Source organism: Physeter macrocephalus, chromosome 16, assembly GCF_002837175.3.
Source record: "Physeter macrocephalus isolate SW-GA chromosome 16, ASM283717v5, whole genome shotgun sequence".
Classification (NCBI taxonomy): Eukaryota; Metazoa; Chordata; class Mammalia; order Artiodactyla; family Physeteridae; genus Physeter; species Physeter macrocephalus.
Genome location: NC_041229.1, coordinates 76,086,092 through 76,113,477, shown reverse-complemented (window position 1 = coordinate 76,113,477; position 27,386 = coordinate 76,086,092). Strand labels below are relative to the sequence as shown.

Sequence of the window (27,386 nt, the reverse complement as noted above, 5' to 3'; positions counted from 1 at the left end):
CTCCATTCTTTAGCTCAAGGTTTCTCAACCTCCATACTATTGATATTTTAGGATGGTTAATTCTTTGTCGTGGGATGTAGTCCTGTGCATTGTATCATGTTAACAGCACCCCTGACCTTTATGCACTATATGCCAGTAGCACATGCCTCCAAGTTGTGACAACCAAAAATGTCTCCAGCAATTGCAAAATATCCCTTGGGGGACAAAATCACCTGCTAGTAGAGCTGAATCAATTATGAACTATTTGTTACTCAACTCACACTGTAGTCAGAGCTAAATTTAATAAGTGCTTATTTAACTTGCTAGACACGACGCTAACACTTCACATGCCATAAAACCCACAACCATCTAACAACCTAATGACGTGGGCATTATTAATACACCCATCTTATAGATGAAGAAACTAAACCTGAGATAAGTAAAATCACTTGCCCAAGTTGTTAACCAGCTCTAGGTAGAGGAGCCTTGTTTCAAATCTAGTCTGTCTGATTCCAAAGTCAGTGGGTTTTGCCACTGGGATTTATACATAATTATGCACATAATATGTAGTTAGTAATGTGTTTCAGTATTCTAACCGTAAATTTAAATAATCATCTTCACAAAGCTACTTGAAATCACACTACTATTCCTGAGATAAAAATGTCAATAGATCACTTTAGATGTTTATTTTCCACTCTTACCCTGAATATAGTGTTTCCAATTACATAATCTGTGACATTTCTAAAATGTTTCCTACTTTTAACTTTCTTAATCTGTTTAACAATCCATTTTTATTATTAGTGGCCATTGCATCATAAAATTTGATTGACTGGGCTTCCCTGGTGGCGCAGTGGTTGAGAATCTGCTTGCTAATGCAGGGGATGAGGGTTCGAGCCCTGGTCTGGGAAGATCCCACATGCCGCGGAGCAGCTAGGCCCGTGAGCCACAACTACTGAGCCTGCGCGCCTGGAGCCTGTGCTCCGCAACAAGAGAGGCCGCGACAGTAAGAGGCCCGCGCGCCGCAATGAAGAGTGGCCCCTGCTCGCTGCAACTAGAGAAAGCCCTCACGCAGAAACGAAGACCCAACACAGCCAAAAATAATTAATTTTTTTTTAAAAAATGGATTGACTTTTTTTCTATTTAAGAATACAATCCATCGAACTTTTCAGAACCTAGTCTTCTTTTCTAACTTCATGAAAATGATATCCAAATCAACAGCCAAGTAATTAAAATTATGGTTATCAAAATTCTTGGCCAATATGGGAAGACTTAACACTTTTTTTTGATGTACTACATACAGCCCAAACTGAAGCAGCCAGTTCATTCAACACTCATCTATGCATTCACACTCCAAACCTCTGTGAGACTATATTTAAGGTACTGTGTTGAGGAGAAGGGAGCTACAATTTACAGAGCACTTACTATACTTTCTCCACCTACATTCATTCATTTAATCCTCACAACAACTCTCTGAGTTAAACTTTCTTTTCATTTTATAAATCAGAGAATAGAGACAGACTGTGCAAGAAAAAAGCAAGCAATAGAGCTGATATTTGAATCCAGAACTGTCAGATACGGAAACCTATAAATCTGCGCTCTTTCATCTACATGATGCAACTAGGCAGCTAGAAAAAGGCAAGGATGTCCTTGGTGTAGTAGAAGAGAAAAAGAAAGACAAGTAGCCAAGTGACAACATATGCCAAAGGCCAAAACAAGAGTACAAATGGAAAGTAAAGGAAAGAAAAGTCCGTTCCAGCTGGGGTGACCAGGAAACAAGTCCATCAGGAGGAAACTTTAAAGTTGGGCTTTGGAAGATTAATCTAAAAAAGAATGAAGAAATTCCAAAGAGGAAATGGATCAGCAAAGTTTTGAAACATAGACGAGATTACATTACATACCAAAAACTAGGGCAGTATTGAAAATGGCTGGACACAGTAGTACACGTGACTAGAAGAACATCAGGAGTGAGATGATCAACAGGGAAGCTGTGAAGAGGGTTTGAGGAAATGTAGATAGGATAAGGAAGGCAAGAGAAGAGACCATAAGTCCATGACATCTTGGAGATGATGGAGTTTGGGGTGATCATAGAGGGAAATCAATTATGCCCCTAAAGTCAAGTAAATATGAAGCTTACTGAAATTGAGAAGAGAGGAAACTATGAAGTCAGGGAGACAGAAGGTGACCAGCATGCATGTAAGTTCAAGTAAGATGAAGGCTTGCAGGGGAGTAAAGGGGCCAAGTCCGGTTCGAGCCCTGGTCTGGGAAGATCCCACATGCCGCGGAGCAGCTAGGCCCGTGAGCCACAACTACTGAGCCTGCGCGCCTGGAGCCTGTGCTCCGCAACAAGAGAGGCCGCGACAGTAAGAGGCCCGCGCGCCGCAATGAAGAGTGGCCCCTGCTCGCTGCAACTAGAGAAAGCCCTCACGCAGAAACGAAGACCCAACACAGCCAAAAATAATTAATTTTTTTTTAAAAAATGGATTGACTTTTTTTCTATTTAAGAATACAATCCATCGAACTTTTCAGAACCTAGTCTTCTTTTCTAACTTCATGAAAATGATATCCAAATCAACAGCCAAGTAATTAAAATTATGGTTATCAAAATTCTTGGCCAATATGGGAAGACTTAACACTTTTTTTTGATGTACTACATACAGCCCAAACTGAAGCAGCCAGTTCATTCAACACTCATCTATGCATTCACACTCCAAACCTCTGTGAGACTATATTTAAGGTACTGTGTTGAGGAGAAGGGAGCTACAATTTACAGAGCACTTACTATACTTTCTCCACCTACATTCATTCATTTAATCCTCACAACAACTCTCTGAGTTAAACTTTCTTTTCATTTTATAAATCAGAGAATAGAGACAGACTGTGCAAGAAAAAAGCAAGCAATAGAGCTGATATTTGAATCCAGAACTGTCAGATACGGAAACCTATAAATCTGCGCTCTTTCATCTACATGATGCAACTAGGCAGCTAGAAAAAGGCAAGGATGTCCTTGGTGTAGTAGAAGAGAAAAAGAAAGACAAGTAGCCAAGTGACAACATATGCCAAAGGCCAAAACAAGAGTACAAATGGAAAGTAAAGGAAAGAAAAGTCCGTTCCAGCTGGGGTGACCAGGAAACAAGTCCATCAGGAGGAAACTTTAAAGTTGGGCTTTGGAAGATTAATCTAAAAAAGAATGAAGAAATTCCAAAGAGGAAATGGATCAGCAAAGTTTTGAAACATAGACGAGATTACATTACATACCAAAAACTAGGGCAGTATTGAAAATGGCTGGACACAGTAGTACACGTGACTAGAAGAACATCAGGAGTGAGATGATCAACAGGGAAGCTGTGAAGAGGGTTTGAGGAAATGTAGATAGGATAAGGAAGGCAAGAGAAGAGACCATAAGTCCATGACATCTTGGAGATGATGGAGTTTGGGGTGATCATAGAGGGAAATCAATTATGCCCCTAAAGTCAAGTAAATATGAAGCTTACTGAAATTGAGAAGAGAGGAAACTATGAAGTCAGGGAGACAGAAGGTGACCAGCATGCATGTAAGTTCAAGTAAGATGAAGGCTTGCAGGGGAGTAAAGGGGCCAAGTCCAGTAAATTTGGTAGAGAAAAAAAAGATGACATAAATATTGTACAGAAATTTTTGTAAAACTTTAGCTTTATTGTTTAATAACTATGTGACTGGAAAGTTACTTAATCTCTCTAGGCTTCTGATTCCTTGTCTACAAAAAGGGCAGTGCTGTGTAATGGTCTAGAGCATGGTTACTAGGTCAGACATCTGGGATTCAAAGTCCATTTCTGTTACTTATTAGTTGAGTGATCTTGAACAGTTTATTTTACTATCTATGCTTCATTCCTCATCTACAAAACATGGATATTTACAGAACCTATGAGTTATTACAAATTAAGCACCCATAAGAATGTCTGGCATATCCTAAGCATTTAAGAGGTATTAGTTGTTCAATGATTATATTAATCTATTATATTTCATAGGATTGCTGTGAGGCTACATGAAATAATATACCTAAAAGGCTTAGTCTGGAGCCTGGCACATAAAAATAAATCCATAAATGTGAGTCAGTCAAGTAGAAATAATCATAGCCAATGGTGTTATGCTAGTGTGTGCCAGACACTATTCTAGAGTCTCATTTTAAACTAACAACTATATTAGAGGTCCACCACTACTATTCTTATTTCACAGATAAAATAACCAAATCCCAGAGAGTTAAATAAGTTGCTAAGGTCACATAGACATTAAGTGGGGAACTATGATTTATAATGACTCAGTCTGGTTGTAGATCCTAGGTATTTAACCACTAAGCTCTATTGTACTTTAATAGGGGCAGAACTAATTCTAGCACTAATAGTGCCAGCAGCAACAGATAAAATAACAAAAACTCTGAAAGACCAAAACATTATTGAAAGATGGATTGTCAAAGCAGTGGGGAGTGAGAGCAGAATTCTACTCTGTCCTTCCTATGGTTTGTTTGCTTGTTTATTTATTTAGTATAGTTGACTTACAACATTATATTAGTTTCAGGTGTACAACATAGTGATTCAATATTTTTATAGATTAAACTCCATACAAAGTTATTATAAAATAATGCCTATAGTCTCTGTGCTGCACTTACATCCTTGTAACTTATTTAATTTATACCTAGTAGTTGGCTTTGAAGTAAGTAGTTCAATGGAGAGGCTCATTTCAGGAGGGTTGTCTTTTTATGAACAAAATCTAAGCTTCACAAAAGAAGTGGAAGAAATAGTAAAACTGAGTATGGAAAAGAAGTTCTAGGATATAACATAGTTCAGCACTACGATTTCCATAGTTCCTCATGTATGATCATCACCTTAGGAAGCTTGTTCAAACACGGAGTGCTGTGTGCCAGAGCTTCTGATTCCCTAGGTTTGCATGGTGCCTGAGAATCTGCATTTCTAACAAGTTCCCTGGTGATGCTTTTCCTGATACTAGAATCATTGATTTAGCAGTACTATGCTAGATATTCCTCCAGCCATCACAAAAGAGACAGATCTGGGGCAAGGGACAGGCCCAGAGAGAACAGAGCTTGTCATAGCTGAAGTAAGAGCCTTACCTTTTATTATAGAGGGGAATAGCATGGGTGGAATGGAAACACCTGCTGAAAGGACAATGTCTTTTATAAAATACAAATCATAATTAGATCATTTGATCAAGACCCAAAATGAAGTTCTTTGACCTGGTTTTGACTGTCTTCATTAACCAAATTGACCGAGCAGCTGCCATATTTTTCTTGGGGACATATAAACAGCATGACATAACATTAGTTAAGAATACACGTTCTATGGTTACACTGTATGAATTCAATTTCCAACTCTAATTTCTTACTATGTCTGACCTTGTGCAAGTTGTTAATACTTGAATTCTCTAAGTTTTACCTTCTCCATTTGTAAAATGGAGATAATATGTCTTCATAATTCAAGGGATTATCATGAAGATTAAATGAATCAATTATGAAAGGAGACAGTATCTGGTTAACAGTAAGTAGTTTATAATATCAGTTATCATGATATAGAAATTCCCTAACATTCAACAGAGTTTTCAGAGAAGTGTTATTCTCTGTCTTTTTCTTCCAGAATGTTTTTGCCCTAATTAATAATGCTATTTCTGTGACCATGGATTCAAAGTCGAAATTCTAGAAGCTTAAAGTGCATGAATTCTAGCTCCCATTCTGAGGGTATATAGAATTGATTAAAATGCGTCAGCCTCTCAATCTGTGCCTCCATAGTCTACCTAAAATACCTGACAGGAAACAAACAAACAAAAATTGACAGCCTTCTTCAGATCAATTTTACTTGTCTTGGAATCCCCACAGACTTGCCCCCAATACCTACCCACCATACAGACACGCATGCCTTTCTTTTCCAGCTAATTGCCTCTCTCAGATATTCCTAAAGCACTGTAGATCATTTTTATAAGACTTAACCCAAGATATCATGTGTTCCTCCATCCCCCACGTTATTTGTGTCTCTTGGCGGACACAGTCTAGGTCTTTCATTTCTTCAAACTCCTTGATGGTAGCAGAATACTTTGCATGTGGCATGCTCTTAAGAAATGATCACCAGTTACTTTTTTATAAAGATTTTAAATCGAGGGAAATGAAATCTTCCCGTCCTGAGATATACGTAGGTGATAACAGGTCTTTTTTTCTTTGAGCTTTCTTTATCCCAATAGCCTTAAAATCAATTGACCATTTATTTGTTCTTGAGCTTTTAATGGGGACAAACTGCTGTTCTGGGTATCCTAACAATTCTAGGAAGCTGAGTTACTCTCATCGAATAACTGTAGGATGGTAGCTATGGACTATAGTATTTAGAGTACTCCCGTGGATAAATCCTCACTTGAAATAGTTGCTGAGTTCAAGTACATGACCCAATCTGGCCTCATCCTTAAGTCTTCCAGACAACACTGTGGAATCTCCTGAAACCAACTGCCATTACACTTTCTGTTCAGCACAACAGCCTCATTAGCTTTTGAAACCACTGTCTTTGAAGCTCTGCTTTCAAAATTAAACTAGGTGGTAATGCTTCAGAGGTGATATATTGTCCTCTTAAAGAATCTCTCCATTTATCAATATTTAACATAGTTGTGTATGTTGTATTATGCTTGATAGTCATCATTTTTATTTGGCTTGATGTTACAAAAACAAACAAATATAAGCATTAAATATATTTTTGATATCTCAACAGAAGGAAATAGATTACATACTAAGAAACATTTAATATTCATGTGAGTTTTATTTTCCCTAGCACCAGTCTCTGACACGCAATTGCATTTCATGGCAATATTGCCCTGAAAATACTACCCAGCATTATCTGTTTTTCAAGTTTATCAAAAGACTTGTCTAAAAATCAAAACCATGCAAATAAATAAATATTTTAAATTATTCCACAGCTGTGCTGCTCTTTCCTATGGACCTAGCCCAGCACTAAGTAATATAGTAATTTTTTAAAAGAGACTATAAAATAGATTTTTTTAAAGAACATACACACAAATCTATTCAATAGGAAAAATATATTTAGTAAAGAAGCACATCATTTGAAATCAGACATACTGGGGTTCATATGCCAGATCTTCCTCTTACCAGGTAGTGATCTTTGGGAAAATAACTCTGCTATTCTGTGTTCAGTTCTCTCATCAGTAAAACAAGTATAATAATGTCTGCCTTATAGAGTTGCTGTAAGGAAGAATGATGATATGTATAAAAAGTTTAGTGATACATATATTTATTATTCTATTTAATTCTAATTGCATCTGCCTCCTGAAATGGAAAACAAAGGCAATTATGAAGACAATTTATATTTCATATCCTCTCTCTTCCACCCCCAATACAAATGTACTGTTTAGGGTGAGATAGAAATTTTATACCTGAATGATCTACTTCACATTGATTGAAAAGCTCTTCTGATATTCACTCACCCCTCTCCACTTCACATAATTAGAGTGTCTCTTCTGTGTTTCCATGCAATGGAGCTGGCTTTCTATTTTTCTCCATTTTAATCTAAAAGCTAGACTTCTGGACTCTTTTAAACTATGGATTAGGAGAAGGCTGTCCTCTACTCCATCATATAAATTAAACAGTCATGCTATTGCTTGACTTCAGGAGGCTCAAAGAGAAAATTTGTGCTGTTTTTTAGATTCATTTTTACAATCTTTTTGTCTTTTGAAATTCCATTGTGGATTTTTTTCAGGTGCATTTTTCAATGCCTTGCCATAGGTTAAATATTAAACTTTAAAACATATCAAATAATAATGTAGTTTATCTGAGAATGTTTTAATGAATTGGTGATTATAGAATAGACTTTTAAGACTCTATTCAATATAATTAACCAATTACACGTTTGTAAAATTAATCCAATTTCTGATTTATAGCCTGGGTTTTCCATTTGTTTTGTTTTTTGCTTTATAATCCATTTCAGTTAAGAAACTCACATAAGGTCTGATCACTGCTTCTTCCAAATAAAGGTGAATAATGTGAAGAAAAATAAAGAAATATTATATTTTACATTAAAAAACTTTTTTAGAAATAAATTCCCCCAAATAAATATTTTTCCATTTTTAAATAAATTTTTGATTTTCTGGCTTGTAAATCTAGGTTATCTATAATATCAGGCAGTATTTATATCAGTATATGTAATATCAGGCAGTATATTTATATTTATGTCAGTACCATATATAAAAATAAACCATCAGTGAAAATTCTAGCAAATTACACTAATTTTTTAGCAGTAAATGAAACTAATACATTGCTTTTGCTGAACAAATAGTCAAACTATCTAATTAGTAATTAGATAAATATTGCTGAACTTGAAGTTCCAAATAATAAGATGAATCTCAACTAAAATGATATTTTATTCTGTTTAAAGCCCTTCTCCTTATAATTGGCAGCTAAAGTGCTACCTTAAAAACCCACTCCTGGTGCGAACATAAGTAAGTAACTGGGTTGAGAAAGAAAAGCAAAGAAGTGTGCAAACTAAATATGAAAAATCTTAACTTTTCTGTGCCTGAAGAACAGGATTAGAAACTGATGGGTGCTCTAAATGTCTCAAAGAACATCATTACAATTTCTGTGAAATGAAATAAGAGCCATTTGCTTATTGATTTTCAAAACGATAAACCACTTGAAAGCTACTTAAAATTGTTTTCCTCATGATTTCTTTTGCAGCAAATGACATACTAAGATGAATTCAATTTGCTTATTTTCAAGTTAAAATCTCATTTTACTTGTTTCTCTTCTGCTTGTTATACACACACACACACACACACACACACACACACATACACTCCAGTGTTCTTAAAGTGATTATATGTAAGATAATATCATCATTTCACACTGTAAGACAAAAAAGGGAAAAGAAGTGTGTGTGTGAGAGAGAGAGAGAGAGAGAGAGAGAGAAGATAGAGAGAGGGAGAGAGACGATAGAGAGAGGGAGAGGAGGTTCTATATTACCAAACAGATTGCCAGAATTGAGAGGCATATAGTATCCCTGATATAGAAATGTTTGGAAAAGCAAATGCAGTTGCTGAGAACCAGCATCACGCCCTGCCTGATGATTAACATTCATTGTGACCCAGAGTGAGTTAGCTGTGAAATTCCCAGTCATCTTCTTTTTCTATGACCCATAGCCACAAACAACCTCACATATCAAGCCCACCCGGCAAGGATTTGCCCGGAAGATGTGACAGGAACACTGGTGACTTGTCATTTCTACAGATGATATCTATTTTCCCGGAATCAATCAATCAGTTTCCATTTGGGTAGGGGCTTATCACTTAACAGGGATTTAGTGTTCCTCACCCCAGGTGTGGCACTAATCCTCTTCTAGAGGGTCTGCAGGAATAGACTGATTCAGGCTGTTTAATGGATTTAATCTAATCAAATCAGGACTCCGGTGCCTCCCTTTGTCACATCTGATGCCCCCATTCCCAAATTAAAAAAGGAATACACAAGCACAAGCCAGCCCTCTGGGTCCCTTGGTACCTCATTATGTTGTAAAAATGACTTCATCACTCATGACAGAGAAATTAGACAGCCCCAACAGTGGCATATGGCAGCGGGAGAATCATTCTACCAGCTGCCCACCTGACTCTCTCCTCCCTCAAAATCACGTCCCTCCCCCCAGAGGCTGCTTCTGCACTGCAGTAGTAGGCTGTGTCAGCCGCAGGGGAAGCCAGACCTAGTAAGGGTGGGAGGAGAGGAGAATGGAAGGAGAGAGAAGCGTGTGTCAGCAAACCACGTGCAAGCCCTTAGGGACCCCTCCTCCCAGATACATCTATTCATCTCCTGGAAAGGGTATTTTCTTTTGTCAGAAGAAAAGAAGGCCTCTTCTGCATTGCCCCAGATACCTAACCTATAGAGCCCACAATGGGAAGATGGCTAGATGTTTGATAGGCAGCTAGATGAGTGAAATAGAGATAGTCACCTCTGGCCCCAAAAGACTGGAGGACTATAAACCAATTCCATCATAGCAGAATGCTGGTCTCCTGCAGCAGGCTTTATGCTCATAGTCTGAATTATTTTCTCACCAAAAGGAATTTGCAAATATTTCTCACTGGAAGTGTTAAGAAACCCCTGCTTGCAATCCATGTTACAATGGATAAGTAAGTGTAGAGGAAAAAAGATGATAGGAGAGAGAGAGAGAGAGAGAGAGAGAGAGAGACAGAGACACAGAGAGACAGAGAGAGGGAGAAGAAGAGAGTGTTTGGTGTATTTCCAATGCTTATTACAATACATAAAGCACATCATTATTTTATTTCTGTGAAAGAAAAATGACAGAATAACACCAGTAAAATTATTTCTTTCTGGACTTAAAATATGAAGATGTGTTTAAAATATCTTTGTTCATCTTCCTAAAGATCATTCTCACATTTTCATAATCAGGCAAGCCAGATATTTACCTAAAGTATATCAAATTCCACTTAGATAAATGCAAATGCACATTAGTAAACAGTTCTATAATCCATGTATTAAAATTTGTTCATTTTTAAGTATAAATCTTTTCTTTCTTATATCAGTAGTACAAATTGAGCTGTATCAATCAAAATTGCAAGGAAGAATCTCTTCCTTCTTGTAGACAAAAGCTTTAAACTCTCCCAGTCACGCTCAAACCTCTGCAATCTTCTAGAAGCTCAAACTCCCAAAGGGCTGCATCAGGAGAAAAAGTTCCAAATACCATGTTTTTTCCTCCAGAAAAATCACACTATTTGTCTAAGTCATTATCAAGTTTGGATTTTGCCTTTTGCAGGGAAAACAACAGAATCACTCATGTTATGGCCAAATCATTTGGGAGCCAGTACACACACAAAAATACAGTATGTTTCTCCTGCCACAAAAAATCTAAGAATCCCTTGGGCCTGCTAAAGCCTTCTCTCTCTAATTCGTGGATTTCTGTCCTGGATTTAGGACATGATAGATTGCAGGCACTCAGTCAGAAAGCAGGGGGCTCAGCTTGCTACTGAAAGTGAACTTTGCGATAAAGCACATAATATGAGGCAGGGATGATAAATTGCAAAGTAGAGAGAGCCTGTGGTCATGTATTACTGGACACCTGACTTTTAGTCACAATCTCTTTGTGACTTTGAGCAAGTCACTGCCTCCCTGATTCTCTATTTCCTTTCCTGATGGATAAAGTGAGAGGATTGGATTAGATGAGCCCTGTCCAGTTCTAATATGGGTTCTTTCTGTTATAGGGAGTTCACTATATGCTACAGATACATGTGATCCTCAATCTCCTATCTGAATAAAGAACTGTTTTCTCTTTAACAAAAGTCACGTTAGAAACTCAAGAAATACCTGAAAAGGTAAAATGTTGCACTTGGAACTGAACCCTCTTTGAATAAAGCATAGGGGTGGGGGAAATAATCTTTAATTTTCATCAGAGAAGCCTAACCTCAAACTTAAATGGATTTCTCTAAGCACATTTATAATGCCTGGCCAGAATTCAAAGATTGCATGCACTGAAATACTAGCACTCTCTACACTCTTGGCTATAAGTAATTTTTTAAGACAGCCCCTTTACAAGCCTTTAAATGAGACTTATGACATTTTCAGTGAACAATAATTTTAATTGTGAATAGTGTGTATGGGAAAATAATTTTAAAGGCAGAAATCTGACATGTGAAAAGAGATATTTTTATCACAATAGAAATAATCTTTTTGCATTACTAATACAGCAAATTTAAACACAAGTGATATTGAGTGATCATAAGAGGTTTTTTCTTTCAATTTTTTCTGAATTAAGATGTGATTGAAAATAAATGATAACAGCCAACAATTATTGAGTGCCAGGCATATCTAAGAACTTTACACATATTCTCTTCTTTAGCTGTCATGATACTCATATCAGGTAGATAGTTTGATTAACTCCCTTTTACAGAAATGCAAAGTGAGGCTCAGAGATGTTAAATAATGTTTTATGTCATTCAGTTATTAAGTAATACATTCAGGCGTCTGAACCCATGCCATTTGGCTTTAGATCCTGTATCTTAACCACTATGTAATATTGCCTTTTTTAAAAGGTGCAAAACACTTTGTTGTGATGTTTATTTCATTTATTCCACAAGTATCTATCATGGGTCAGGGTCTCTTTGAGGTGCTAGGGATAGAGCAGTGTAAATAACAAGGACAAAACTGCTTGCACTCATGGAGCTTACATTTTATTGTAGGAAGACAGTTATTTCTTAGTTATAGATCAGAAAGAAAAACAGTGGTATGATAGCTGGCAATAGTGCTACATAAAAAATTAAAGCAGAGTTGGGAAATCAGGAGGACAGGAGCAGAACAGGGAAATTTTTAAAATAGGGCTTAAATAATATTGCCACCTAGACAGAGGCAAGAATAGTCTTTGTGAATACAATATCATCCATTAAAAATATAGTGTTGACCAAACTTCCTTTAGTAAATCTGAACTTCTTTGGTTATGCCTTGGTAAAACTTTTGTTGTTTCTCCCACTAAATACTTGCCCAGGTTCCTCATCACTCTCTAAATGCAAGATATAGTTTTTTAGCAATTTCACATTCGTAAATTTTTGAGTTACTGTAAGCCCTATGCTCTTTATTGTTTAAAGACAAAATTAGTTTGCCTCCAATACCTTCTTATCACTGTATTAAATATGTTCTCATCTTAAATATTACAGATTTTGTGAGGAATCTTCCTTTTATTCCCCACTCTAAAGCCCTCCATGGATTTGACTAAATTCTCTGGCCCAGGATGTGCAATAGCCCTTTAAGGAAAAGCAAAAGAAAAAAATGATGCAAGAGGTCTCCCTGACACCCAGTTTCCTTTCGCCACTACTCCCCCACCTTCTCTTCTCATTGAGCAGGAAAGCAAGAATACTTAGGACAAGAAAAAGGACCAGGAATCTGTATTCTGACCAAGAGTAGGGCTGCTTTTGCTTAATCCATGAAATGGAGAAGCCAAATGATCGCCATTTGTTTTTCATTGAGAAATCTGCCAGGAGGTGTAATCAGAAGCCCTTCTCTCTAGAGGAACTGTCTCCACACACTTCAGTTCCTCTACTCTAGTTCCACCCACAATGCTGATGGCAAACACTTTCCAAAATGAGCTTCTTTTACACCTAGAGGGAAAGGACTCTGTCCCCAGTATCCCACCCAAGGGAAATCTTGTTCTATTGTTAAATGATCTATAGGGAAGGGAGAATGGGTATACAATGCCTGTAGGTGGAAAACTGGTCTTGCTGTGTTGTTTTTACTGTTTTGGAAAAAGGAAATATACATCTTTCAAGCAAATTCTAAAAATCTTTAAAATTTTGTGTTAAAAAAGTCTTCCAAGATAAAATTCTATGTAGCATGTATAGGACTAATTGGACATTGACCCACTTGTCAATAAAGGTGTCTCTGGGTGATTATTTATGATTTTTTTTATCCTTTCTTTTTAATATATTTTTATTTGATATGTAATACTTTTATAATCAGAAAAGGGAATGTTATACATTTTAAACCTGTTTTCACAGGAGGCTGTATATTTCTCACTGTATGCTTTGTAATATTATTTTCAAAATAAAGCAAGTATGTAAAAATCTTAAAATGTGATAAGGAAGTGAATCTATACTCTTCTATCTGTTCACAAGATTTTACAATAAATGTTGACTTTATTTTCTCAGCTTTGGAGAATACAAAGCATTGTGTATGAAAATATTGTTTTTCTCCCCTAAATATCCACTTAAAGGTAAGGTGATTTTGGATTCAAATAATTCTAAAATTCAGAAAATTTTTCCCTTGAGGAAAATCTACCAAACAAATTAGAACCTGAGTCAACATCAGTCTTTTCTTTACTAAACATGACACAAATGCTAGCAATGAGCTTGAATTTTTTTTTTTTTTTTTTTTTTTAACTAAGAAAACCTGTTTACTGCCCTCCCAGTGTTAGAAAGAGGGAACCTGGAGCATCCCTGGTGTTTTTTCCTGGCAGGAAAATGTTAGCATTTTAACATTTGGCAAGCTGAAGGTTTTGACTCTGAAAAAAACCTTAAAGGCACAGCCATTGTATTTTTATTTCACATTTTATTGAGTTTCCTTTTTTCTTTTTTGGTGACTTGTTGGATGTTTTCCCACTGAAGTGAAAATATTTTACATATGTATGTTTGGAGTATCTTTCTGGGAAGTTTGTTTTGCTTTAGAAAATATTTTTAGAAAAAGAAAAGATTCAAGACACTGCATTTTGGATATAAAAGTCAAAACTCTAACATGTTTATTACCAGTAATATTTAAGGGACTATTCCTTTACATTTTTCTGCCGTATATCAATTTTTAAAATTTATCCCATCCATGAAATTGGGTTCTCTACACAGTTAATAATTTTCAGTTTAAACTGATAACGTTTTTTAAAACAATATTTTTTCTCCTGTTGGGTCTGAGTATTAACCATCATCATGTCAAGGTAAAGATGATATTCAAAAGGCACTATTCCTAATCTATTGCACTCTCCTCTCGACATTTTGAAGGCCAGTCCAAAAATCCTCACCCTAGGGGCATTAAGCCTAAAATAAATTTCCAAGAATCTCTCCCTAGGCCTTGGAGATGACTGAGAAATCTTGCGCAGGGAAACACCTCTGGTGAATGGATTGTAGGTGACAAAAGCCAGGGAAGGGGCCTTGGAGATTTCACTGAGGGATAGGGAGAGACCAGTTTAGGAAAGCAGAGAGGAGATCAAGACTAGAGAGGTGCCCAGTTCTAGATTACTTCCCAGGAAAACTTGACCTTTTGCGGGGAGGGAGAGGGGTGAAGTCATAGGTACTGGGTCTGAAAGAAGGCCCAAAGTCTTTATCTGGGGTCTCTGTGTAGCAATATCTGAATGGGCGGAGGGCAACTGTTCTTTCTCAGCTTAACACTTAGATTCAAGAAGCATTTAGTTTTATCAAAATACACACAATGAAGCAAATGAAGCTGTCTCTCACAGTCGGCGTGCCAGGCTGTGCTCCTTGACACCCCCATCCCATCAGTCCTTTCGCCTCATATTTCGGGGTGCCTCTGCGGCGCTGGGGGCACTGCCGAGGGCTGGCGCTAGGACCTCGGCTGCAGCCACCACCGTGGCCAGGCTGGAGGCCTCTGCAAGCAGCTGAGCGCCTTCCCCACCCCCGCCCCTACTCCGCAGAGCTCATTAACAGGTGGAGTCGCACCCGGGGCGCCTGAAATCCCGCCTGGCTCCATAGAAACAAATCCTGCAGACCCAGAGCACCATCTGGGCGGGCTTTTTTTTTGCGCCCTACGGGGAGGTCAGCCTCACACGGCGCAGGGGCACCCGAAGGACGTGCACACCAGAGCGCAGTGACGCCCCCCATCCCTTTGTGCACTCGGCGGCGCCTGTGCACTCCCCCGCTCCCCGCCTGGCCTCAGCTCCTACCGGGCACAGAGGCACGTCGACCATTTCTGGAGAAGCAGGTTACGCCAGGGCAGGGAGGCGGCGGCGACAAAGTGCGCCCGCCCTGGAAAACCCAAATCCTTTGGGGCGCCTTATTCTGGAAGGAGGCACAGTGTTCCAGCCCCGCGAGTGGGTTCCAGGGTACTAGGAGACCTCGCCCAGGAGTTCCCCAACCCCGCGGGGCCGTCGCCCCTGCCCGCGGCCCCCGCTGCCCCTCGGAGGGTGTAAGTCCCACCTCCCCGAGCCCCCGCCGGGTCCGCTGTGTTACCTGTTGGCGGCCAGCCGAGAAGCGATGTAGCCGCCCGGAATCTGGGTGATGATGTAGCCCCAAAAGAAAGAACCGTGGATCATCCCCACGGTTTCCGGGTCCCAGTTGAATTTGGCTTTCTATGGGAGTAGGAAAACAAAACAAAACAAAAAACAGGTGGAGGGAGAGAGTAGAGTCAGTGCTTGGGCTGAAAATTCATGTTCCGTAATTCTCGGTCGAACAGCCCTCACCGCCCGGGGTACTCCCAGCATTCTGAGCAAGGGGGTGGCTTAATTTTCGTTTCCTAACAAAATTGAATCTGTATCTTCTTACGGAGAAGAAATGCCTCTTTTAACTGAAAAACCGTGCTCGTTTGAAATGGATTGTGATCAGTAGCGAAGTTGGGCGCCCTGGCTTTGCTCCCCAACAACTGCCAGGAAGCTCGGATCCTCTCTGTGAGCGAGGAGTCATCAGGGCTTGAGTTTGGGAAATGAGGACTCCCCACGAAGGGATTCTGTTCGTTGGCTGGGGAAAGAGACACCTGACGCGGGTCCACTTAGCCGACACCGACCACGCAGTAGTGGAATCGCTTGGAGAATGGAACCCAGCTGGAGAAATTCTGGGGAAGGGAGGTTCGGGAGCTTGGGATGGAAGGTGCTGAAGTCGGAAGACCTAGTAGGAAGGATGGTCCCAGCACAATGGGGGTGGGCATAGGCCAGAAAGATTTGGAAAAGCCCGGGGAAACTGGGGGACTCAGTGGAGAGGAAGGGGTTGCTCAGAGGTGGTCAGAAGAGCGGGAGAGGGTGTGTCTGAAGGTCGGGGCCTAACTCCGCCCTCACCAGCCTGGTCCGCTACACAAGGTGAACCTTACAGTAAACTGGGGAGAACTCTCTGCGCAGGAAAGATGAAAGAGCCCTTATCCGGCCCGGGGAAATGGGGACCCTTATTTTTCCCCCCTTTGAATAAAATTTTGAAACCAAACGCACTTTGCAGTGTTTCCCGGAATACCCAGGGCCCATCAGTGCTCACAGCTTCCCATCCACAGCCCGTCCACTTGAAAGCTACTTAAAATTGTTGTTTTCCTCATGATTTCTTTTGCAGCAAATGACATACTAAGATGAATTCAATTTGCTTATTTTCAAGTTAAAATCTCATTTTACTTGTTTCTCTTCTGCTTGTTATACACACACACACACACACACACACACACACACACTCCAGTGTTCTTAAAGTGATTATATGTAAGATAATATCATCATTTCACACTGTAAGACAAAAAAGGGAAAAGAAGTGTGTGTGTGAGAGAGAGAGAGAGAGAGAGAGAGAGAGAGAAGATAGAGAGAGGGAGAGAGACGATAGAGAGAGGGAGAGGAGGTTCTATATTACCAAACAGATTGCCAGAATTGAGAGGCATATAGTATCCCTGATATAGAAATGTTTGGAAAAGCAAATGCAGTTGCTGAGAACCAGCATCACGCCCTGCCTGATGATTAACATTCATTGTGACCCAGAGTGAGTTAGCTGTGAAATTCCCAGTCATCTTCTTTTTCTATGACCCATAGCCACAAACAACCTCACATATCAAGCCCACCCGGCAAGGATTTGCCCGGAAGATGTGACAGGAACACTGGTGACTTGTCATTTCTACAGATGATATCTATTTTCCCGGAATCAATCAATCAGTTTCCATTTGGGTAGGGGCTTATCACTTAACAGGGATTTAGTGTTCCTCACCCCAGGTGTGGCACTAATCCTCTTCTAGAGGGTCTGCAGGAATAGACTGATTCAGGCTGTTTAATGGATTTAATCTAATCAAATCAGGACTCCGGTGCCTCCCTTTGTCACATCTGATGCCCCCATTCCCAAATTAAAAAAGGAATACACAAGCACAAGCCAGCCCTCTGGGTCCCTTGGTACCTCATTATGTTGTAAAAATGACTTCATCACTCATGACAGAGAAATTAGACAGCCCCAACAGTGGCATATGGCAGCGGGAGAATCATTCTACCAGCTGCCCACCTGACTCTCTCCTCCCTCAAAATCACGTCCCTCCCCCCAGAGGCTGCTTCTGCACTGCAGTAGTAGGCTGTGGCAGCCGCAGGGGAAGCCAGACCTAGTAAGGGTGGGAGGAGAGGAGAATGGAAGGAGAGAGAAGCGTGTGTCAGCAAACCACGTGCAAGCCCTTAGGGACCCCTCCTCCCAGATACATCTATTCATCTCCTGGAAAGGGTATTTTCTTTTGTCAGAAGAAAAGAAGGCCTCTTCTGCATTGCCCCAGATACCTAACCTATAGAGCCCACAATGGGAAGATGGCTAGATGTTTGATAGGCAGCTAGATGAGTGAAATAGAGATAGTCACCTCTGGCCCCAAAAGACTGGAGGACTATAAACCAATTCCATCATAGCAGAATGCTGGTCTCCTGCAGCAGGCTTTATGCTCATAGTCTGAATTATTTTCTCACCAAAAGGAATTTGCAAATATTTCTCACTGGAAGTGTTAAGAAACCCCTGCTTGCAATCCATGTTACAATGGATAAGTAAGTGTAGAGGAAAAAAGATGATAGGGAGAAGAAGAGAGTGTTTGGTGTATTTCCAATGCTTATTACAATACATAAAGCACATCATTATTTTATTTCTGTGAAAGAAAAATGACAGAATAACACCAGTAAAATTATTTCTTTCTGGACTTAAAATATGAAGATGTGTTTAAAATATCTTTGTTCATCTTCCTAAAGATCATTCTCACATTTTCATAATCAGGCAAGCCAGATATTTACCTAAAGTATATCAAATTCCACTTAGATAAATGCAAATGCACATTAGTAAACAGTTCTATAATCCATGTATTAAAATTTGTTCATTTTTAAGTATAAATCTTTTCTTTCTTATATCAGTAGTACAAATTGAGCTGTATCAATCAAAATTGCAAGGAAGAATCTCTTCCTTCTTGTAGACAAAAGCTTTAAACTCTCCCAGTCACGCTCAAACCTCTGCAATCTTCTAGAAGCTCAAACTCCCAAAGGGCTGCATCAGGAGAAAAAGTTCCAAATACCATGTTTTTTCCTCCAGAAAAATCACACTATTTGTCTAAGTCATTATCAAGTTTGGATTTTGCCTTTTGCAGGGAAAACAACAGAATCACTCATGTTATGGCCAAATCATTTGGGAGCCAGTACACACACAAAAATACAGTATGTTTCTCCTGCCACAAAAAATCTAAGAATCCCTTGGGCCTGCTAAAGCCTTCTCTCTCTAATTCGTGGATTTCTGTCCTGGATTTAGGACATGATAGATTGCAGGCACTCAGTCAGAAAGCAGGGGGCTCAGCTTGCTACTGAAAGTGAACTTTGCGATAAAGCACATAATATGAGGCAGGGATGATAAATTGCAAAGTAGAGAGAGCCTGTGGTCATGTATTACTGGACACCTGACTTTTAGTCACAATCTCTTTGTGACTTTGAGCAAGTCACTGCCTCCCTGATTCTCTATTTCCTTTCCTGATGGATAAAGTGAGAGGATTGGATTAGATGAGCCCTGTCCAGTTCTAATATGGGTTCTTTCTGTTATAGGGAGTTCACTATATGCTACAGATACATGTGATCCTCAATCTCCTATCTGAATAAAGAACTGTTTTCTCTTTAACAAAAGTCACGTTAGAAACTCAAGAAATACCTGAAAAGGTAAAATGTTGCACTTGGAACTGAACCCTCTTTGAATAAAGCATAGGGGTGGGGGAAATAATCTTTAATTTTCATCAGAGAAGCCTAACCTCAAACTTAAATGGATTTCTCTAAGCACATTTATAATGCCTGGCCAGAATTCAAAGATTGCATGCACTGAAATACTAGCACTCTCTACACTCTTGGCTATAAGTAATTTTTTAAGACAGCCCCTTTACAAGCCTTTAAATGAGACTTATGACATTTTCAGTGAACAATAATTTTAATTGTGAATAGTGTGTATGGGAAAATAATTTTAAAGGCAGAAATCTGACATGTGAAAAGAGATATTTTTATCACAATAGAAATAATCTTTTTGCATTACTAATACAGCAAATTTAAACACAAGTGATATTGAGTGATCATAAGAGGTTTTTTCTTTCAATTTTTTCTGAATTAAGATGTGATTGAAAATAAATGATAACAGCCAACAATTATTGAGTGCCAGGCATATCTAAGAACTTTACACATATTCTCTTCTTTAGCTGTCATGATACTCATATCAGGTAGATAGTTTGATTAACTCCCTTTTACAGAAATGCAAAGTGAGGCTCAGAGATGTTAAATAATGTTTTATGTCATTCAGTTATTAAGTAATACATTCAGGCGTCTGAACCCATGCCATTTGGCTTTAGATCCTGTATCTTAACCACTATGTAATATTGCCTTTTTTAAAAGGTGCAAAACACTTTGTTGTGATGTTTATTTCATTTATTCCACAAGTATCTATCATGGGTCAGGGTCTCTTTGAGGTGCTAGGGATAGAGCAGTGTAAATAACAAGGACAAAACTGCTTGCACTCATGGAGCTTACATTTTATTGTAGGAAGACAGTTATTTCTTAGTTATAGATCAGAAAGAAAAACAGTGGTATGATAGCTGGCAATAGTGCTACATAAAAAATTAAAGCAGAGTTGGGAAATCAGGAGGACAGGAGCAGAACAGGGAAATTTTTAAAATAGGGCTTAAATAATATTGCCACCTAGACAGAGGCAAGAATAGTCTTTGTGAATACAATATCATCCATTAAAAATATAGTGTTGACCAAACTTCCTTTAGTAAATCTGAACTTCTTTGGTTATGCCTTGGTAAAACTTTTGTTGTTTCTCCCACTAAATACTTGCCCAGGTTCCTCATCACTCTCTAAATGCAAGATATAGTTTTTTAGCAATTTCACATTCGTAAATTTTTGAGTTACTGTAAGCCCTATGCTCTTTATTGTTTAAAGACAAAATTAGTTTGCCTCCAATACCTTCTTATCACTGTATTAAATATGTTCTCATCTTAAATATTACAGATTTTGTGAGGAATCTTCCTTTTATTCCCCACTCTAAAGCCCTCCATGGATTTGACTAAATTCTCTGGCCCAGGATGTGCAATAGCCCTTTAAGGAAAAGCAAAAGAAAAAAATGATGCAAGAGGTCTCCCTGACACCCAGTTTCCTTTCGCCACTACTCCCCCACCTTCTCTTCTCATTGAGCAGGAAAGCAAGAATACTTAGGACAAGAAAAAGGACCAGGAATCTGTATTCTGACCAAGAGTAGGGCTGCTTTTGCTTAATCCATGAAATGGAGAAGCCAAATGATCGCCATTTGTTTTTCATTGAGAAATCTGCCAGGAGGTGTAATCAGAAGCCCTTCTCTCTAGAGGAACTGTCTCCACACACTTCAGTTCCTCTACTCTAGTTCCACCCACAATGCTGATGGCAAACACTTTCCAAAATGAGCTTCTTTTACACCTAGAGGGAAAGGACTCTGTCCCCAGTATCCCACCCAAGGGAAATCTTGTTCTATTGTTAAATGATCTATAGGGAAGGGAGAATGGGTATACAATGCCTGTAGGTGGAAAACTGGTCTTGCTGTGTTGTTTTTACTGTTTTGGAAAAAGGAAATATACATCTTTCAAGCAAATTCTAAAAATCTTTAAAATTTTGTGTTAAAAAAGTCTTCCAAGATAAAATTCTATGTAGCATGTATAGGACTAATTGGACATTGACCCACTTGTCAATAAAGGTGTCTCTGGGTGATTATTTATGATTTTTTTTATCCTTTCTTTTTAATATATTTTTATTTGATATGTAATACTTTTATAATCAGAAAAGGGAATGTTATACATTTTAAACCTGTTTTCACAGGAGGCTGTATATTTCTCACTGTATGCTTTGTAATATTATTTTCAAAATAAAGCAAGTATGTAAAAATCTTAAAATGTGATAAGGAAGTGAATCTATACTCTTCTATCTGTTCACAAGATTTTACAATAAATGTTGACTTTATTTTCTCAGCTTTGGAGAATACAAAGCATTGTGTATGAAAATATTGTTTTTCTCCCCTAAATATCCACTTAAAGGTAAGGTGATTTTGGATTCAAATAATTCTAAAATTCAGAAAATTTTTCCCTTGAGGAAAATCTACCAAACAAATTAGAACCTGAGTCAACATCAGTCTTTTCTTTACTAAACATGACACAAATGCTAGCAATGAGCTTGAATTTTTTTTTTTTTTTTTTTTTTTAACTAAGAAAACCTGTTTACTGCCCTCCCAGTGTTAGAAAGAGGGAACCTGGAGCATCCCTGGTGTTTTTTCCTGGCAGGAAAATGTTAGCATTTTAACATTTGGCAAGCTGAAGGTTTTGACTCTGAAAAAAACCTTAAAGGCACAGCCATTGTATTTTTATTTCACATTTTATTGAGTTTCCTTTTTTCTTTTTTGGTGACTTGTTGGATGTTTTCCCACTGAAGTGAAAATATTTTACATATGTATGTTTGGAGTATCTTTCTGGGAAGTTTGTTTTGCTTTAGAAAATATTTTTAGAAAAAGAAAAGATTCAAGACACTGCATTTTGGATATAAAAGTCAAAACTCTAACATGTTTATTACCAGTAATATTTAAGGGACTATTCCTTTACATTTTTCTGCCGTATATCAATTTTTAAAATTTATCCCATCCATGAAATTGGGTTCTCTACACAGTTAATAATTTTCAGTTTAAACTGATAACGTTTTTTAAAACAATATTTTTTCTCCTGTTGGGTCTGAGTATTAACCATCATCATGTCAAGGTAAAGATGATATTCAAAAGGCACTATTCCTAATCTATTGCACTCTCCTCTCGACATTTTGAAGGCCAGTCCAAAAATCCTCACCCTAGGGGCATTAAGCCTAAAATAAATTTCCAAGAATCTCTCCCTAGGCCTTGGAGATGACTGAGAAATCTTGCGCAGGGAAACACCTCTGGTGAATGGATTGTAGGTGACAAAAGCCAGGGAAGGGGCCTTGGAGATTTCACTGAGGGATAGGGAGAGACCAGTTTAGGAAAGCAGAGAGGAGATCAAGACTAGAGAGGTGCCCAGTTCTAGATTACTTCCCAGGAAAACTTGACCTTTTGCGGGGAGGGAGAGGGGTGAAGTCATAGGTACTGGGTCTGAAAGAAGGCCCAAAGTCTTTATCTGGGGTCTCTGTGTAGCAATATCTGAATGGGCGGAGGGCAACTGTTCTTTCTCAGCTTAACACTTAGATTCAAGAAGCATTTAGTTTTATCAAAATACACACAATGAAGCAAATGAAGCTGTCTCTCACAGTCGGCGTGCCAGGCTGTGCTCCTTGACACCCCCATCACATCAGTCCTTTCGCCTCATATTTCGGGGTGCCTCTGCGGCGCTGGGGGCACTGCCGAGGGCTGGCGCTAGGACCTCGGCTGCAGCCACCACCGTGGCCAGGCTGGAGGCCTCTGCAAGCAGCTGAGCGCCTTCCCCACCCCCGCCCCTACTCCGCAGAGCTCATTAACAGGTGGAGTCGCACCCGGGGCGCCTGAAATCCCGCCTGGCTCCATAGAAACAAATCCTGCAGACCCAGAGCACCATCTGGGCGGGCTTTTTTTTTGCGCCCTACGGGGAGGTCAGCCTCACACGGCGCAGGGGCACCCGAAGGACGTGCACACCAGAGCGCAGTGACGCCCCCCATCCCTTTGTGCACTCGGCGGCGCCTGTGCACTCCCCCGCTCCCCGCCTGGCCTCAGCTCCTACCGGGCACAGAGGCACGTCGACCATTTCTGGAGAAGCAGGTTACGCCAGGGCAGGGAGGCGGCGGCGACAAAGTGCGCCCGCCCTGGAAAACCCAAATCCTTTGGGGCGCCTTATTCTGGAAGGAGGCACAGTGTTCCAGCCCCGCGAGTGGGTTCCAGGGTACTAGGAGACCTCGCCCAGGAGTTCCCCAACCCCGCGGGGCCGTCGCCCCTGCCCGCGGCCCCCGCTGCCCCTCGGAGGGTGTAAGTCCCACCTCCCCGAGCCCCCGCCGGGTCCGCTGTGTTACCTGTTGGCGGCCAGCCGAGAAGCGATGTAGCCGCCCGGAATCTGGGTGATGATGTAGCCCCAAAAGAAAGAACCGTGGATCATCCCCACGGTTTCCGGGTCCCAGTTGAATTTGGCTTTCTATGGGAGTAGGAAAACAAAACAAAACAAAAAACAGGTGGAGGGAGAGAGTAGAGTCAGTGCTTGGGCTGAAAATTCATGTTCCGTAATTCTCGGTCGAACAGCCCTCACCGCCCGGGGTACTCCCAGCATTCTGAGCAAGGGGGTGGCTTAATTTTCGTTTCCTAACAAAATTGAATCTGTATCTTCTTACGGAGAAGAAATGCCTCTTTTAACTGAAAAACCGTGCTCGTTTGAAATGGATTGTGATCAGTAGCGAAGTTGGGCGCCCTGGCTTTGCTCCCCAACAACTGCCAGGAAGCTCGGATCCTCTCTGTGAGCGAGGAGTCATCAGGGCTTGAGTTTGGGAAATGAGGACTCCCCACGAAGGGATTCTGTTCGTTGGCTGGGGAAAGAGACACCTGACGCGGGTCCACTTAGCCGACACCGACCACGCAGTAGTGGAATCGCTTGGAGAATGGAACCCAGCTGGAGAAATTCTGGGGAAGGGAGGTTCGGGAGCTTGGGATGGAAGGTGCTGAAGTCGGAAGACCTAGTAGGAAGGATGGTCCCAGCACAATGGGGGTGGGCATAGGCCAGAAAGATTTGGAAAAGCCCGGGGAAACTGGGGGACTCAGTGGAGAGGAAGGGGTTGCTCAGAGGTGGTCAGAAGAGCGGGAGAGGGTGTGTCTGAAGGTCGGGGCCTAACTCCGCCCTCACCAGCCTGGTCCGCTACACAAGGTGAACCTTACAGTAAACTGGGGAGAACTCTCTGCGCAGGAAAGATGAAAGAGCCCTTATCCGGCCCGGGGAAATGGGGACCCTTATTTTTCCCCCCTTTGAATAAAATTTTGAAACCAAACGCACTTTGCAGTGTTTCCCGGAATACCCAGGGCCCATCAGTGCTCACAGCTTCCCATCCACAGCCCGTCCCCAATTTCCCATCCCAACCCCCAACCCTTGCTCTGCTTGGCTTACGTTAGCTCAGATCTCTAAACAGGAAGTCAGGACCCACGGGTTTCTGTGACCTTGACGTTGACCCTCCTCTCCCTAAGCGTCACCCAACGCACATCCTAAGATTACGGGACTGGCTTCCCCATGACCCCGAGACTGTCCTGCGCTGCATCGGCTCCTCTCCGACAGTCAGGTGGGACGCTCCTAAAGACCCCTCGGTTAAAACTGCCCATACATGTGCACCGTTGTTTGATTTGTTTTTCGATTTCCTTTCATTTGGGTTATGGAGAATGTTGGCGAGCATTGGAAGCCGGGGGAAATTATAACTAATCTGCTGCTCTATTCTTCCGAGTAAAAGAAAATAGTTCGATTTAGATTTAGCGGACAGTATTAAGGACCAATTCCTTGCATAAAGTCACTCTCCTCAAAAACCTAATGAGCCAGATGCTTTATTTTACACTTTGCAGGGGAGAAAAGGAAGGCCCAGAGAACAGAAGCGACTTGCTCCAGCGTGAAAAGGGCTTGATTATACTGTCGCGTCCCAATCTAGAAGGGCAGGGCTCGAGGGGCCGGACAAACCTTCCTCATTCAGTGGGGATAGTGGGGCACAAACAGGTGAAGTGGCTTTGCGAAACCACTCGGCCAGCTGTTGCCCACCTCCTTGATGACCTTGCCCCCGCGGTGGATGGTGCTGTTGTTGACCATGTCCACGATGGCCACGCCCAGGTTGCAGCGGATGCCGAAGGAGATGCAGAAGCCCAGGCCGCTCATGATGGCGATGATATAGCGACGTGGCAGACCGAAGCACCTGCAGTCGCACAGCGGCGCCCTCTTCTCAGGCACCTCCAGGGGCTTCCCATCCTCCGTCAGCTCGATGGTCTCTCCGGTCTCCTGCTTCTTCTCCAGCACCCTGCGCGGCACACCGTGGGGAGGCAAGGACGCCGCGGGTTAGGCACCCCCGACGCCGGCCCATTGCCAGTTCCCAGGACCGGTCGGGACTCGGGGGATGGGCCCTGAACTGCTTCCCCTCCCTCAGGGGTTAGGGTGCTGGGGCGCCACCAGGCTTCAGGACCTCCCGGGCCCTCCAGCCTTCTTCCCGTCTCCCTCCCCGCGGCGACACCTCTTCAACTTTAATATCTTCTGTCCTATGGCAACCAGTGCCCATTCCCCCGGGATCCACCCCACAAGGCCTTGATTCACATACACCGCCTGAGCCTAACTTTCTCGAGGGGTCTGCAGTTTGTAAGGGTGACCCGAAAGGCGCCTTCTCAGCGCCTGTGTAGACACTCCCCGCGCGCAGTGCTCTGCCCAGGCGACAGCCGCTTTCATCCAGCCACCCAGCCTCCCGAGGGCTGCTCCGTGGTGGGCGGGCCCAGGCACAGTCCTGCACCCACGCTACCCCGTCCTTCCCAGCCAAGTTGAAGCTTTCCGGGTTGAGGACACCGGGATCCGCCCCCCTCCCCGCCAGCTAAGCCCGGGAGCCCCCTGGCACCAAGGACTGTCCCGTCCGGTGCCCAAGCGGAGAAGGTCTGTGAACACTCTTTCAGTGTCACGCACTCTCCTTCCCCTTCCTCCGGCCCCTAGGATGCCCGTTCAACATTTACTCTCCTGTTACACAGCTTACTCTTTTATCCCTTGTTACTTGAGTTTGAAACAAAGGCCTCCGCAACATATGGCCGACACCTAAGATTCCTACTGCCAGAACATGAATAATTAATTATTCACAATCTTGTGTCACTACTATCTCAGTTACAAACACCGAAAAATGTCATGGACCCATTTCCAAAGACGTAGAATGAGACTCCCAGATTATACCAACGCGCCCCCAAATCAACTCCGGTAAGATGTTCCACACCACGGTAGAAGATCTCACATTTATGTTTCGTTTTGTGCTTTTTAACTTGCATAGTATTTCCTAAGATTTCACCCCACTGATTCAGTTGCTTTTAGGCTTTCGTCCTTGTGGGGAGGGGAAAGGGGAAAGCAGAGTGATAGAATGGTTTTACTAAAAGCTGATACTGTTGTTGTGGTCCACAATATATCAGCGAAATTTCTGTTAAAAAGAAGAGGAATGTGAAGGGTAACACACCGTGGACCCTTGAGATGGATATTTAAACAAAGAACCTCTCTGTTACGATTTGCAGATGTTTTCCAATCCACCATATATCTTTTTTCTATGTGTGCCCCTTTAAATGATTATATCCACACACAATTGTTTTCATACCCACAGGCAAAGCGAATGAAAATTTTAGATCAATTTCAAGAATGCATAGCTTGGGAGATGGCTGTCAAGCAATTTGAGGCTACCAGAAAAAATGTCAAACTTCCAAATTCTACAGAATACCAACTGGGGAAACATCATAAATGTGTTTGCGGCTATGTTAATACTTATTCCTAAAGCCAAATTCCAATGTTAGAGTACACGGCAATGTATTCTAAGAGAGAAAAATTCAACTAATGTGATTTTTTTCATATTGGCTTCATATGCTCATATATGCAAAGTTAAACTCTGCACCTGAACTCCCCACCTGATGGCAGTTGAGCTGGGAAAGAACAGTTCTTTCCAGGGCAGCTGCGGGACTGCAGGGCCCTTGCAGTATCTACTGCCGCATAGGTGCATGATGGTGCCTACAAGAAGCCCACCAGAACCAGAGAGATT

The 27,386-nt window shown here is 41.2% G+C and overlaps 1 protein-coding gene across 1 annotated transcript in view; it reads right to left on the bottom strand.

The window, feature by feature from the left end:
- The window catches only part of SLC17A6 (solute carrier family 17 member 6), a 47,464-nt gene that overhangs the window by 18,960 nt on the left and 1,118 nt on the right, over positions 1–27,386 (bottom strand). The window contains exons 2-3 of the mRNA XM_007105886.2: positions 25,385–25,637; positions 23,676–23,794 (exon numbers count right to left, since the gene is read on the bottom strand). Coding sequence (XP_007105948.1) covers positions 23,676–23,794; positions 25,385–25,637 — 372 coding nt within the window. The remainder of the gene's footprint in view (positions 1–23,675; positions 23,795–25,384; positions 25,638–27,386) is intronic.